Below are 17,089 nucleotides of genomic sequence, written 5' to 3' on the forward strand. Positions count from 1 at the left end.
GAGTTTTCTGATTCTTGTTCTTCATCAGAACTTGAAGTCTCTTCTTTCTTTTCCGAGGCTGAAAAGCTTGAATCTTCCTTGATGCTATCTTCAGAGACTTTCTTTTCTAAATCTGTCATACCTGTTCGAGATGAAATAAATTCTGGAATTTCCTCGGTGAGGAATTTTCCAAAGCTATTCTTTTTCAATTCTGGCACAAATACAGGAGATTCACACACATTTTTATCATCACAAAATGCAGAATTTAAATCATGACATTCGAACATAGCATATTCACGATCACGGGTCTCAAATGTAGGCACATGGCCCTTACAGTCATCCACAGAGTTAAATTTAGGCACGCGGCCATTATAGTCATCCATCCTAGTTAAATTATTACATTCATCCCGAATATTGTTTTTCTTAGAACAGTTCCAGGCGAACCAGTTAACAGTGGAATAAATGTCGCCTGAATAACCTATTCCTATTTTTGAACCGTCGCAGTCTCCATCCTCATCGCACACATCTTCTTTACACACAATTGGATCTGCATTACTTCGTTAGCGGTTGTTTCATTTTTGAAAGAATCAGTTTGTTCTACAGACGCCTTTTCATCAATGAAATCATTGTCGGGATGAGGAGTTGGCATAGGCACATAGTTTTTGCTATGTGGTGGAAAGAAAAGTTTTCTTTCATTTCCCTGCCTGTCCTTATACTCGATCACATCCTTTACATACGTTGGTCATTGGCAGTTTTTGATGTCAGTAAAGGCCTTCTGATTGACATTCCATTTTTCTATGATAATTTGCAATTTATTCTTTTCGTTCAAAGCTTTTTCCAATCTATCTGTTAGATCGTTAATGATAAAATCTTTTCTAAAAACAAATTCTTTTAGAGTTTGCATTTCAGCTAAAGTTGAATTCAACTTTCTCTGATATGCGGCCTCGTTCTGTTTAAGTTCTTTGTTAAATTTTAAAGCATTGTCTTTGCCTCTCAAATTCTAGATTAAGAGATTTGTAATGTGCCACGACATCAACGCATGCTGGTGTGCATAACTTTACTTTAAAGTTATGTGGAATACTATTTACCAAGTCTTTGTCAGCTTTTTCTTTGGAGGATTCAGTTTTCATTGCTGCTGTAGAGACTTTTCCCTTTTCTTCATTCTCATCAGATGACTCCTTAGAAACATCCTCCTTGGGTTTTTCAGCTTTTTCAGAATTCTTTTCTTTCTCAGGCTCCGGGGAGATGAGAATGCTCTTCAGACCCTTATCAGCAATGTTGTCCCCCTTTGGAATTCCAGCGGCCTGTTTCGCAAATTGTTTTGAGGACGAACCGCTTGAGATCTTTGCCATGAGAGCTTTGTTGACTTGTTCCTTGGCTTCTTCAATTTCTTCACCCCAATCATAATCTTCAATAACTAGAGCTTTTGGTGTGTTGGGAGTAGCATTGTTCTTGTTTTCTTCGATAGCAATTGGCTTTATGGCAGGAGTAGCTTCAGTGTTTCCCTCCTTCAACAAAGGACACTCTCACTTGAAGTGACCCAGATTTTTGCTGTTGTAGCATCTCAGCTTGGATTTCTCAAAACCAGCTTTTCCAAGACTTAGACGTCTTCCAGTCTTATCCTGAAACTTCTTCATCCTCAAAGTGATCATAGCCATCTGCCACTTTAAATCCATCTCCTCTATATCATCTGGATCAACCTGATACATGTCTTCAGCAGTGAGCATCTCCTTCTTGAGTTCTCCCGACATTAGAGCTTCATAGCTACTCAAAAACATGTTAAAAAGTGCTACATGTTCAGTTGACACTTTCACAGCTTGAGTATCACCAACCACAGCAGCCTTATCACTAGATTGTGGAGCCTTTGACGTGCTTGCGGAAACGTTAAAGTAGGACATCTCGGAGGCTTGTTTACTGGTGCCTCCTGAGGCTAGAAATGCCACATTCTTCAGTCCAGTAGAAGTCTGAGCTGCCTTTGGAGAGTAACCAGCTGTATTCATTTTGCGTTTGTTGACGTCCATTTCAAAAGCTTTCAGAGTGTTGATTAAATCGGACAGAGTGACAGGATTTGGGTTGTTGAGGAAATCCCTTTTTATCATCATGCATTGAAGGCTCCATTCCTTTGGAAGCGAGTCCAGAAGCTTCTTTATGGCGGCACGATTTGTGACTGGATTTCCTGCCTTCTTCATTTTGGTCATCATATTCAGAAAACGACTGATATGATCAGAGAGACTTTCTCCACGAATTCCACCAAACATGTTGTATTGCTTCTGCACCATGTCTCTTTTGCTATCAATTAGCTCTTCATTTCCCTCGTAGTGTTCGATCAAAGCGTGCCAGAGATCATTAGCAGTTCTGTATTCTTCAAACATGTTGCAGTTATCAGTTGACAAAGCCATGGTTAAGGCAGCATGTGCACGATGGTCGCGTTGGATTAGAGCTTTGTCTTTATCAGTGAAGGTTGAGGGGTCGTTGTTATTGACTATCACATCTCCTTGAACCACCGTTGGAACGTGGGGTCCAGCGATGACAGAGAGCCATAGGTTGTAGTCAGTGAATTAGAAGAATGACTTGATTCGATTCTTCCAAGTACCAAAATCTTCAGCTCCTTTCAACTTTGGTGGTCTTGTGGTGGTTCCGGTCTCAAGTCCAGCTTGAACAATTGGACTTAGCTGATTCAACGACATCTTGACTTGTTTTTTACTTAAGAAAGCTGATCAGAGGTTAATTTCGCTGATAGACTGCTGGTGAACAATTTCGCCAGTGAAGTAGGTAATTTCGCCGGAGCTCTGACTGAAATTAGAGGAACAGAACCAATTTCGCCGATGATCTTCGCTGGTCAACTGTCTTCGCCGGTACGCGGAGAAATCCTGCACGAGCGAAGAAGCTAATTCCGCTGATACAATAAAAACGCTGTGGTTCTTTATCACAGTTCTCGAAGTCGCCTTCGATAATTTTGCTACAGGGACACATGGCACTATTTCGCCGGCTATCAGCAACTTCGCTCGAGTTTTAGTTAGCGAAATTGATGATTATGCGATGTATTCAAATATTGTTCGCTGTATTCAAAAGTATCTTCGCTATATTCAAAAATAAGTTCGCTATGTTCAAAATAATTTCGCTATATTCAAAATAATTTCGCCAACTAGAGGGTTTAACACGAACTTAAACCCTCTAATCACTCAAAAACGACTCAAAAACCAAGTTTTGATGCATCAAAATGTCCAAAATGACTCCCTAATCACAGATTAACAACAACCTATCAATTAAACACACCAAATCAATCCATTTTAAGTCCAAAAATTTGAAAAACCTTGAAACTTTGAAAAACCTTCAAAACTTTGAAAAATCTTAACAAAAACACAACAACCAAGAGCACTAAGGCTCTGATACCAAGTTGTAGATCCCAATATCAATCCAGATCACAGTGGTTGATTGTTTTAGTCCAAAACACCTATTGATTAAGTGTTTGTACTATGAAAAAGTTAAGAAGAATCAAGAATGAAGATGAAGCTAATGGAATGATGAATACAACAAGTGTTGTATTGAATCCAAACAAGAATGTAAATCAATAAAGCACCTTGGATATCAGATTAAAGCACAATAGTAGAGATTGAATGTAAACAACACTTCTATTAACCAAAAGAGCCAAAAGCTTGGCTAGGGCAACAATGCTTGAGCTTATATAGATCCTGACTTGCCAGCATAATTATAATTATGCTGGAATCTTAACTACACCAAGTCAGGTTTGCTACTTTCATCTAATTACAAAATATGCCCCTAACCTTTAAAACAAGCTACAAACTATAATAAAACTAATCCAGTACAAGTATGAACGATCTCATAAGTTCCAACAGGTACATGTATCCTTTTGGAGCTCCTAATCTTGTCGATCCTCAATCGATGTTGATTTCACCACAAACTATAAGTTTTTATTAATCCGCACATCATTATGTGACAATGCTCTTGACCTATTGTCTAGTCATATCTTTAAATCGCAGGTGTGGAACACATTGCGGTACTGAGGTTAAGAGTAGTACCGAGAGCGGATTGGAATGTCTCCCAGAGACGCGAAGTAAATTGACCATCGCGGTCAGAGATGATGTCACGAGGTGTCCCATGTCTACAAATGACTTCATCGGTATAGATTTGTGCTAGTCGTTCAACCTTATAGTCTTCTCGTATCGGCAAAAAGTGAGTGGATTTCGTAACACGATCAACGATAACCCAAATGCTATCGTGACCTGATGGTGTGCAAGGGAGTTTCGTAATGAAATCCGTAGCTATACTCTCCCATTTCCACATCGGGATCTCGGGTTGGACGAGTAAGCCAGAGGGTCGTTGATGTTCAGCCTTCACTTTCGAGCAAATTAGGCATTTTGAAACATAGAGAGTGATATCCTTCTTCATTCCTAGCCACCAATACCTGGCACGGAGGTCCTGGTACATCTTGTCGGCACCGGGATGAATGGAATATCAAGACTTGTGGGCTTCAGTCAGCAATATCTCCCGAAGGTTATTGCGATTGGGGATCCAAATGCGATCGAGATAGTGAAAAATACCATTCGGTTTATTCACTAATTGGTTTTTGGTTCCTAGTATTTTTTCTTCCTTCAAAGTGTTCTCAAGAAAACAGGCGTGTTGGGCGTCGCGAATGAGGGCTTCGAGGTCGTGTTGGGCTTGAACGTTACAAATACTATGTAAATAGCTTCGTCGGCTAAGAGCGTCGGCAACGACATTTGCTTTGCCCGGGTGGTAGCGTATCTCACAGTCGTAGTCGTTGAGAAGTTCAACCCATCTGCGTTGGCGCATATTCTGCTCTTTCTGGTTCAAGATGTGTTGTAGGCACTTATGGTCGGTGAAGACTGTACACTTGGTACCATACAGGTAGTGTCGCCAAATATTTAATGCAAAAACAACTGCACCAAGTTAGAGATTGTGGGTTGTGTAGTTCTTCTCGTGGACTTTGAGCTGTCAAGACACGTACGCGATAACCTTGTCTAGTTGCATAAGAACACAACCAAGACCTAGGTTAGAGGCATCACAGTAGACTGCAAAATCGTCGTTTCCATCGGGTAGCGCGAGTACGGGAGCGTCGCAAAGCATACGCTTAAGAGTTTGAAAGGCATCCTCTTGCTCGGTTCCCCAAACAAAAGTCTTGTCCTTATGCGTCAGAGAGGTGAGAGGAACAACGATTTTAGAGAAATCAGTGACAAATCGACGGTAATAACCCGCTACTCCGAGAAAAGAACGAACTTCGGATGGGGTTTTCGATGTAATCCAACTCTTAACTACTTCAGTCTTCGCGGGATCGACGTGAATACCTTGACTATTGACGACGTGACCGAGGAATTGAACCTCCTCAAGCCAAAATTCACACTTGGAGAACCTGGCATATAGGCGATTCCCCTGGAGTAGTTTGAGTACCAAACGGAGATGTTGCGCGTGTTCGGCTTTCGACTTCGAATAGATAAGGTTATCATCGATAAACACGATGACGAAACAATGGAGGAAGGGTTTACACACACAGTTCATCAAATCCATGAAGACCGCGGGTGCGTTGGTAAGACCAAAGGGCATAACGAAAAATTCATAGTGGCCATAACGGGTACGAAAAGCGGTTTTAGGGATCTCTCCCTCCTGAATTCGTAGCTGATGATAACCAGAGCGTAGATCGATCTTAGAGAAACACGTAGCGACTTGCAATTGATCAAATAAATCGTCGATTCGGGGTAAAGGATAGCGATTCTTGATAGTAAGCTTATTGAGTTCTCTATAAATAATGCACATTCAAAACGATCCATCCTTCTTTTTAACGAAAAGGACGGGTGCGCCCCATGGAGATGTGCTAGGGCGTATGAAGCCTTTATCAAGTAATTCCTAGAGTTGACTCGAAAGCTCACGCATTTCGGACGGAGCGAGACGATAAGGGGCTTTAGCGACAGGGTTAGCTCCAGGAATGAGGTCGGTACGAAAATCAATATCACGAAACGGGGGTAGACCGGGTAATTCGTCAGGAGAGACAGTAGGAAGATCACGAACCACAAGTACCTTTTGTGACAACCCGAACTCTCACGGTTATCATTACCTAATTCCCCGATCACCAACTTGTATCGTTGCGTTTTATCTGTCATCATACATTGTAACTATGTGTATACTCTAGTAAACCTGTTTAGTCATATTTACTCTATAGAATGCATGCAAGCTATTTAGGTGTTGCGTAAACTAATCTCATGAAACCGAGCCAGGAAATATGACCTAATCGCACTCTTTAGCTTGGGCCGAACTTTCCTCCTTGTTGGCTGAACTGTACTTGGCCTACACACTCTAAGCCCAAACCGCAAGCCCCATTAGTGGAGTTATACAAATGATTAACAGTTATCATTTAGTTGCAAAAACTCACAAGGCAAGAAACCCTAATCTCTTCTACATGGGGCGGCGATACTTCCTTCATCCCTCTCAGATCGGCCAGCAACCTACCCGGGCCGAAGAAGCTCTCCTTCCTATGAAGTCCCTCATCTCTCTTGTTCTGATAATCGGTATGTATGTCCATCGGTTTCGTTGTCATGTTTGATTACGTGATTTTATATTGCATTGTACACGTAGAAGTAAGATTAACACGGATGAGTCTTGATCATGAACTGAGTTAAATATGGCCGAACATTGATATGTGTTTAACGCCTAGCATGAATGATGTTAGAGTCGGTATTGTTTAATGATAGGAGTTCGTTGATTTGTATGTTATGATGTTCTTGGATAGGTTACATGATTAGGGTTGATGAGCATGCATAGAATTAAGATATGTGTTGATCTGAATTCGAATAAGAACGCATAGATTGATTCCTGATGATTAGAAACTGTTACAAATTGCACCATTTGTTCTGGATGAGAGTCAATGATGTTATTTAATTTTGTTAAAGATTTAATGTTAATTAGGAAGGGCATGATTGTTGTGAAACTAATGGGCCGAGAATTATGGGATGGGTAACTGAAATAAGAGGAGTCGCACACCTGCATCGCACACTTTTATCTCGATCGCACAACCCATTTAGGCTAAATGATGTTGGGCCTTGCACATTATTTATGAATCGCATAAGACAATCGGATCGCACAAAAGCACTGGGCCGCACAAGTTATTATGGCTCGCACAATAAGGGTCCAGTCGCATAATACATAGCCCAGTCGCACAAGTCTTTGGACTGGCATATACTTGGGTCGGGTGTTTGGGTTGGGTCGCACACACACAGAACACTTAGGCCGAACAGTTGGTGAATCGCACACCGGCCCATGAACCTAAACCTAACCGCACACTATTTTAATTGGGCCCTAAACTGTTGAATCGCAAAAGCCTTATTTGGCGGATCGCACAATTATAAACCAATCGCACACTTGAATGTTTAATGTTCTGAACCGCTAAGTTGTTACATGGTTGTGAACTTGCATATCCACTTGAATGAGAACTAAACTATCGATATGTGCTATGGTGAATTATGAACATGTGATGTGAACCTTGCATGAGACTCAACTACTTATTACATGCTGTTATGAATTGTTGTGTTACATGATCTCTTGTTACAACTGGTATAATGATGTGTGATTATGTGTACGCTACTTGTGTAATGTGAATGTGGAAGACGTGATTCATGTGTATACGAAACTGATTTGTCATTGGTAACCACATTAGGATTTGGTTGATTAATATGGAACAAGTAACATTACATACCGAGCAATCAAAGGTGAGTTCACTGCTCTTTTTCAAGCATGCGTCCTGGGGAGGGACATCTGGTAAATATTATGGGGAGGAATATTGGGTAATGGGTTTGAGTGGAATGTTAAACCTGAAATGTTGGATAATACACTCATTTTCTATCACTTAAGTCCCATCTACTACCAAATTAGTTGTCGGGGAGGCAACGGGGTATTTAGTTGATAGCGCTATTAGGTTTGGCACCCTCACACCGTACCGGGGAGGACGGGCGTGAACTAATTACCTTAACCACTCGACCAATGTCGGATAGAGCATTGGGGAAGGGCAAACAATCTAGAGCCATCTTGCGGTATCGAGTTATTATCAACATTGTTTTTGGAATTGCTTTTTGAACTGAACTAAACTTTTGGCAGCAAAACATGTAACACGATTTTCGGTAAACAAAACTGTGAACTCACCAGCGTTATGCTGATACACTTTTCTGCATGCTTGCAGGCCTATAGGTACATATCAGTGGAACTTGCTGTCTAGGATGCTAGAGTGGTCATGGGTCGAGTTACATGGAATCACGAGACAAGACTTATGGTTTTTATACACTTAGGTTACGATATTCTTAACTATTGTATTATGCTTCCGCTGAATAATAAATAATGTTTTGTAAAGCTTATTTTAATAAATGAAAGTTTTATCTGAAATTTTGTTATGAGTTCAATGTGATTGGTGGCTAGATCCTGGTACGTCACACGCCTTGCGGGGGTTTCCGCATGTGGTATTTTGGGGGTGTGACAGTTTGGTATCAGAGCCACTGGTTATAGTGAACTTGGTTTTAAAAATGTCTTTATAAAACCAGAATATAACCGAACAGTTCTGAATACGTGAATACGACCATGACACTCAGCTCCAGATTGCAAGGTTCGTCTTTTAACCTGTTGTAGACATTACATGATTAGCGTACACTTGCTTATGATATAGCATACGGACACACACTCGTCACCATAGCACGATTTCATGAATTACTTGTTTATATTATGATGTGTTGTTAGTATGCCGTAGTCCTTAGATTTCTATGGTCTTTTCATTTTGACAACTTCTGTTTGACATTTGAGGTTGAGGAACCATTTGACATGAGTTAGGAGGAACTGAGATGAGCATGCAAATCACAATATTATTGTGGGTGCACACATAATAATAATAATAATGTGGGGTGCATGTGAGTCCTAGTGAGGCTTAACAAGTGTAAAAGGGGTTCTGTTCCGTTATTCGATCTAATGAGAAACACAACAAATCTATAGGAGTCATAGCGATAATTTCTTCCTACTCGAGCGTGATCTTTTCACTTCCCTCTGCATCTCCACGAAGCTCGATGCTATCGAGTATTACCTGAACACTTATCTGAACGTCTAGTGAACCGTATAAGCATGTTAGGTATTAATGTGAACGTATTTGAGTTAGTTATCAAACCATCGAATGGTTAGTCTGTACTCTTCTCACTTCCCTCGTTTATTTGAAATCAACGAATTGACACCTTAGATCCCGAAGTATGATCACTTCTGTAACCTCTAGCAACTTACCGTGCATTGTTCAATCGACTAGCAAGGCCGATGGATAAGAAGGTGAACGTGATACATTACCAACCCTAGTATTAGGATGACCCTACTTTCAGACGACGAACACCCGCAGATTGATTTCAATGAAGTCACTAACCCTAGTCAGCGACCTTTGGGAGCCAACTCTTACGAATCGGTTGGGGCGTAAACACTGGAAATCAACTGGAGTATGGGGTGTGTAAATTACTAGCGTCATGGGCAGTACCCTAGGACGAGACAAGAACGACGAGAAGATGGACCCTATTGGCAAAAGATTGAAGAGATCTGCTTGCAAAGCAACAACATTAGGGGCAATGGCCACGGTGACAACAAGGTGCTCGCAACCATAATCTTCAGTATGGAAATGAAGGTGACTTCGACAAGGATTGGCCGTTGTTAAGACGAGACGTCAACAACCTAGAGAACGATGACAGTATTGGGAATCCTCGTAATGATAACAACAACACTGGAAGTGGTGCTCGCGGAAGAGCATGTAGGATTAGCGTGGGCGACGCCAGGTATAATAGCAACATAGTGGTCTGTACGTTCTTGGTAACTAATAACTTCGTCTCTGTTCCGTTCAACCCTGATACCTCTTGATGCCAGACACGTTGTAAAAGTGGCTGATGGCAAGCCAATTGAATCTCACACGTTTGCTTAGGGTGCGAACTCAAACTTGTAGGTCACGTGTTTAACATTGACTCTTTTCCCGTTACTTTTGGAAGCTTTGATGTAGTCGTCAGTATGGACTGGTAGTCCAAGCATCGAGCAGAAACCTTTGTAAAGACAAAAAAAATCGCATGTATACCTCTCCCTGGTGGAGATTCACTGGTGGTCAGTATCACTTTAGTGATGAAAGCCCAGAAGTGTTCCAGCTACCCTGCCTTACTATCATAGGTTACCGATACTCAGCCTGAAGAAAAGAATATTGAAGATTTATCGGTTATTCGTGGTTTTTCCGATGAGTTTCCCCGAAGAACTTCCAGGTATTACTTTCACAACATCAGGTGGAATCACAGATTGATCGCACGTCAGGAGCAGCCCTGATTTCTCGTATTCCTTATCGTCTCGCACCAGGAAGGTTGCAAGAACTGTTTAATCAACTTCAGGAATCGCTGGGCAGACGTTTTAACTGATCTAGCACCTTGCTTTGAGGAGCCCGAGCTCTATTTGTGAAAAAGAAGGGTGAGTCCTTTTGTACGCGAATCAACTACTGTGAACTCAGCAAGGTGGCAGTTGGAAACCGTCACTCTTTACCCTGCATCGGCGACCTTCTTGACCAGCTGTAAGGATCGAGCTCCATTCAAGTTACCCAACACACCAGCAACCTCATGGATCACATGAATCGTATATGTAAATTTCATCTCGCCGAATTCATCAACCGTGTTTATTGATGACGTTTTGAATCATTTCCAGGAGAAAGGAACACCATGAGCGGCACTTGTATCTATTCTTAGAGCTCTTACGGGAGGAGCAACTCTATGCGAAGTCTTACTAAGTGTGGCTTCTGGATTCGAGAAGTACCCTTTCTTGGCCACATAGTCAACACACTGGGAATACATGTGGATTCCGCTAAGATCCATTCTATTAGGAGTTGATCAACACCAAAGAGCCATTCGGAGGTGCGGAAAATTTCTTGGTCTCACTAGGTACTATCACGGATTCATCAAGGGATTTTTGAAGATCGCCCAGCTTATACTGCTTTATTAAGGGTACTGCGTAATTGTGGGGGAAACCAAAACAGGAGAACGCCTTTTCAGCTTTGAAACCAAACTCTGCAATGCACTGAATACCGTCCCTACCCGATGGTACAGGTGGTCTGGTAGTGTACCATGTTGTCTCGATTCAGAGTCTCGGTTGCATGCTGATGCAACGCGAGAAAGTGATAGCTTACGTTTCTCGGCCGTTGTAGATTTATAAGAAGAATTGCACAATTCACAACCTGGGGTGGAAGCCTTGGTCCTTGGATTTCAAATTTGGAGGCATTGCTTGGACGGTACCAAAAGCACAATTTATACCGATCACAAGGGCCTTCAGCATATCTGGATCAGGAAAGGTTGAACATGTGATGGCATCGCTGGATGGAACTCTTGAACGATTACGACTGTGAGACCTAAACATGCACGAGCTTTGCAGCTAACTATCATCTCTAACCTACCGATCAGATTCATCCTGCCCGGACTAAAGCTTTATAGGACGAGAACCTCCTAGCTGAATTCACGCGGGACAAGGAAAAACAACTTGTGGCTAAAATCGGACGGTATTCGCTACTTGGTGGAGCGAATATGGGTTCACTATACGGCAACCTTAGGAAACTTTTGTTGGACGAAGCGCACAAGTCTCGATATTCTACTCGTCTGGGTTTTGATAGCAGGTATTAGGATCTAAGGATCTTGTACTAGTGACCGGGCATGGAGGCCCACATAACCATGCATATGAACGATGTTTGACTTGTGCGAAAGTCAAGGTGGAATATCAGAAACCATCTGGTTTGTTTGACTTATCACTGGCCTATCAAAAACCTGAAGAGGAAACGATATCACCTGGGTGATCGTTAACTGTCTCACGTAACCAGCACACTTTCTTGTAATCAAGGAAACTGACGAGCCTTCACAGTTTGTGAATATTTCTCTGAGAAGGGCGATTTCTAGGCATGGGATGTCAACTTCTATTACCTCTGATTGTGATCTACGTTTATACTCGATTTGTGGCAAGCAGCACGCAAACCCTGTGGCTCACGTCTTGACATGAGCACTGCTTATCACCCTCAGACGGATGGTCAGAGTGGACAAACCATCCAGACACTCGAAGACATGTTGCGAGCATGTGTGATTGACTTGGGTTAAGGTTGGGAAAGACATTTACCCTTGATTGATTTTTCCTACAAAAACAGTTACCATTCTAGCATTCAGGCAGCTCCATTCGAGGCATTGTATGGACGAAAATGTCAATCTCTTGTTGGGCTGAGGTGGGTGACAGCCTAACCACAGGTCCAGGACTTGTACTCGGAGCTCCTTAGAGGATCGTTTCGATCAGAACTCGTATGGCGGCAGCGCGTGACCGCCAGAAAAGTTGCTAAGCGTAAGAAACCCTTAGAACTCGCAGTAGGCAATCGTGTTATGTCGAAAGTTTTACCCGGGGGAGGGCGTGGTGCGCTTGGGAAGCACGAAAAATTTAATCCACGATATGTTAGTCCATTCATAATTCTGGAAAGAATCGGTATAGTGGCCTATAAACTTGAATTGCTTGGTGTATTAGGTGATGTCCACGATGTCTTTCATGTCTCAAACTTAAAGAAGTGTTTGTCCCATGAAACACTTGTAGTACCCTTACAAGAACCATAGATTGACGATAAGTTGCAGTGGTTGAGGAACCAAAGCACAGTCGAATTCCAATTATGAGAGTTCGTTGGACCTCAAGACGTGGACCAGAGTCCACGTGGGAACGCAAGGACCAGATGAAGCTCAAGTATCCTAATCCGTTTGAAACTGCGAATTTCGGGACAAAATTCTCTTTCAAGTTGAGGATGATGTGGCACCCGAGGAAAATCCACAGTCATCCTAAGTTATCACTCGAGCTATCACTCCCGTTTCGCTGAGACTGTTTACCAAATTTCGGGATGAAATTTCTTTCAAGTTGGCGATGATGTGACAACCCGAACTCTCACGGTTATCATTACCTAATTTCCCGATCACCAACTTGTATCGTTGTGTTTTATCTGTCATCATACATTGTAACTATGTGTATACTCTAGTAAACCTGTTTAGTCGTATTTACTCTATAGAATGCATGCGAGCTATTTAGGTGTTGCGTAAAATAATCTCATGAAACCGAGCCAGGAAATATGACCCAATCGCACTCTTTAGCTTGGGCCGAACTTTCCTCCTTGTTGGCTGAACTGTACTTGGCCCACATACTCTAAGCCCAAACCGCAAGCCCCACTAGTGGAGTTATACTAATGATTAACAGTTATCATTTAGTTGCAAAAACTCACAAGGCAAGAAACCCTAATCTCTTCTACATGGGGCGGCGATACTTCCTTCATCCCTCTCAGATCGGCCAGCAACCTACCCGGGCCGAAGAAGCTCTCCTTCCTACGAAGTCCCTCATCTCTCTTGTTCTGATAATCGGTATGTATGTCCATCGGTTTCGTTGTCATGTTTGATTACGTGATTTTATGTTGCGTTGTACACGTAGAAGTAAGATTAACACGGATGAGTCTTGATCATGAACTGAGTTAAATATGGCCGAACATTGATATGTGTTTAACGCCTAGCATGAATGATGTTAGAGTCGGTACTGTTTAATGATAGGAGTTTGTTGATTTGTATGTTATGATGTTCTTGGATAGGTTACATGATTAGGGTTGATGAGCATGCATAGAATTAAGATATGTGATGATCTGAATTCGAATAAGAACGCATAGATGGATTCCTGATGTTTAGAAACTGTTACAAATTTCACCATTTGTTCTGGATGAGAGTCAATGATGTTATCTAATTGTGTTAAATATTTAATGTTAATTAGGAAGGGCATGATTGTTGTGAAACTGATGGGCCGAGAATTATGGGATGGGTAACTGAAATAAGAGGAGTCTCACACCTGCATCGCACACTTTGTCTCGATCGCACAACCCATTTAGGCTAAATGATGTTGGGCCTTGCACATTATTTATGAATCGCACATAAGCACTGGGCCGCACAAGTTATTATGGCTCGCACAATAAGGGTCCAGTCGCACAATACATAGCCTAGTCGCACAAGTTGCGAGTAAGCGTTGCGTGGGTTATCCGGACAACCTAGTTGTGTAGGTTAGTTTTCCAACTTTTCGTTTCGGGCGTTAAGCGTTGCGTTGCGTTTAAGCGAGTTGCGAGTAAGCGTTGCGTTGAGATAACCACATAACATTAAACAAGTAATCACACAAATAACACACATAACACATAAAAAGCATAAAGTAAATATGCGTTTCGAATTGCGTTGTGATAGCGTTTAGTCTAAACAAGCGATAAAATGCGTGTAAGTAGTATGCCTTGTAAATAGCGTTTAGTTGTGATAACTGCGTTTTGAATAAACGTTGTGAATGCGTTGTAAAATATAGTTTAAAATAGTTAACCCGTAGCGATAATCGGAATCTCGAGAGTACAAGTTAATTAAGCAAGAAATAACAGATACAAGTAATGACCCGAAGAGTCGGGTTGTTACACCTTGCATATTTGCACAAAATCTTTCCTCAATAAGAGCATCCACAAGCAATAAGCCATTGAAACAATCTGAGAAGGCATCCATAAATTGATATTAAATCTTCTTTTCAATTCAACATAAAACCCGTAATACATACGGTTTATAGATGTAAATTATTGGTTACCATGCAACATGGCATATGTTAGACCGCGGGATGTGGGTTTGGGTTTGGGGCGTGGGAACCAAACCAATGCCGCTTTAGCCACACCGGGCCATCTTAGGTAGCGGTGTTGTCCCTCTGGCATGGCTATGAAGCCAGACGTGGGGCGGGTTGGGAGCTGATGTGGATGGATGGGATTGGCCGAGTTCATGTGACCGTTGGGCTAGCCGTTAGCCAATCGTTGGCCAACGACTATTTTATAAAAAAAATTCTTTAACTATTATTCTATATAAATCAATCAATTCTTACTAAATTTTACTATCAAAATGATGTTGAATACATTCATGGGTACTATCTTGTTGATGGAATTTACCCTAAGTGGGTTGTCCCTGTAAAATTTTTTTCTCAAGAGATGGAACCCTAGATCCAAAGAGAGCAAAGTTTAACAAAGTTCAGATGGTAGCAAGCAAAGACATCGAGCGAGCATTTGGTGTTTTGAAGAAAAGGTGGCGCATTTTGAGCATGCCTTGTCGAGTGTATCAAAAAGATCAAATAAGAAACGTGATGTACGCGTGCATCATTATACACAACATGATTTTAGAGGATGAAGGCCGGGCAATAGTTGAATATTATCCCGAGGAGACCCAATCAAATAACGAAGACATTAGTGACGAACAGGGAACGCAAAACCAAAATCTAATCGAGTCACGACAAATAAATGCAATTCTTCGAGCTGATTTGGTACAACATGTTTCAACACTTCCTAGATTTGACAACGTTGAAGACGAAGACGAAGATGATTGATTTTTTTTGTGATGTAATGTATCTTTTTGTTGTAGTTATTTAATATTAATTAAATAGGTGTTTATAAAATTAATATATTAAATTCTATGATTAAAATAAAAAAACCGAAAAAAAAGAAAAATACCTGCCAAATGTCAATCCACGCAAGCTAGCCCACACCCCCTTCACACCCCACATTTTTTGGGGTGAACTGGTGGAGCCCATCTCCGCTACATGTCAACCCAAGCCCCCAACCAAAGCCTCAAACTCAAATCTCACACCCAACGATCTTATTATTCTTTATTAGAATTAGAAGATTAATATCAAATTCTAATATATGATTAAGAAAATACATGATTTATAATTTTAAAAACTCGATTTTAATACTTCTTAAAATAAAATAGTTTAAATTATAAAAAGTTGTCATCAATATCTAAGATTATACAAAAATTTGATATACGACTTTTTTAACATATAAATGTTTAAAAAACAATACATAATCTATCATTTTAAAACACATGATTTTAATACTTCTTAAAATAGAATAATTTAAATTACAAAAAGTTGCCATCTATATGTTAGATTATATAAAAAAGTCGATATACGATTTTTCTAAACATATATTAATATAAGCTAAAAAAAAGCAAATATTCGGGAGGACATCTTGCAAAAATGGTACTATAAAACCTTAACATTCTCTATAATGTTTTGGAGTACCTTCTTTTCTTATTCATACTCTATTTTACATTAATTATACTAAAAATACTCCTTGTGTTTATGTTTGAATTTGAGACCTCTCCTCTAATAGAAAATTATCTCTATATCAAGTGGGTTAGCCTCACATTAGCCCAAACACATTTACATAGTAAATTAACCTTTAATAATGAAAAGAGTAAATTACAAGTTTTGTCCTTTATGTTTACAGCAAATTGCAGGCGCTGTCCTTTCGCGCAAAAGTTAACGAGTTTTGTCCTTAACGTTCCAATATCTTGCACGTTATGTCCCTTAGGCCAAACCCAATTAGATTTTTTGGTTAAATCTGGTCATGTGCCTTGCACATGAGGGCATTGTTTTCATTTCATTTCTTTAGGGACTATAGTGTAAAACAACTTATATTTAGGGACTAGTTTGAAAAAAAACTAAAAATAATAGACATATAATCTCTCTCTCTCTCTCTCTCTCTCTCTAAACTGAAAGTCCCCATCTCTCTCTCTCTTCTCTCTAAGACAATCTGAACGGACAACAACAGTGAAGGATGGTTGTGGTGGTGGGTCAGGGGCGGTGGTGGGTGAAGGTAAGGGGTGGTTGTGGTGGTGGGTTAGGTGCGGTGGCGGCGGGTGATTTGGTTTCGACGGTGCTAGTGGTGGGTGAAGGTGAAGGTGTGGATGTGGTGGTGGGTTAGTGTGGCGGCGGCGAGTGATTTGGTTGCGGCGGCGTTGGGTGGTGGGTGGAGGTGAAGGGATGGTTGTGGTGGTGGGTTAGGTGCGACGGCTCTGAGATTCATTCAAAAGGATGCTGAGGATAAGAAAACATCATTCAACCCTAGGCCGTATTTTAGGTTATTTATTGATTGGCTACTTGACTTTAGTACTCTTGATTCTGTCTTTGAGGGTGCAAACTTTCAGGTACTTGCATTTTTTTTTTGTGTGTGAAGTATCACACTTTGATTGATCTAAGTTCATGGAGCCGGGTG

At 41.1% G+C, this 17,089-nt stretch overlaps 1 protein-coding gene across 1 annotated transcript; it reads left to right on the top strand.

Annotated features, from left to right (window-relative positions):
- Positions 1-15,069: 15,069 nt before the first annotated feature.
- LOC110924022 lies at positions 15,070-15,417 on the top strand. Its single transcript, XM_022168066.1, has one exon. The coding sequence runs from the start codon at positions 15,070-15,072 to the stop codon at positions 15,415-15,417; it is 348 nt and encodes a 115-aa protein (XP_022023758.1).
- Positions 15,418-17,089: the final 1,672 nt, after the last annotated feature.

This window comes from Helianthus annuus, chromosome 16 (assembly GCF_002127325.2).
Source record: "Helianthus annuus cultivar XRQ/B chromosome 16, HanXRQr2.0-SUNRISE, whole genome shotgun sequence".
NCBI lineage: Eukaryota > Viridiplantae > Streptophyta > Magnoliopsida > Asterales > Asteraceae > Helianthus > Helianthus annuus.

Excerpts from the sequence above, each read along its gene's own strand:
- LOC110924022 (XM_022168066.1), top strand. The coding sequence starts at position 15,070 with ATGGTAGCAAGCAAAGACATCGAGCGAGCATTTGGTGTTTTGAAGAAA.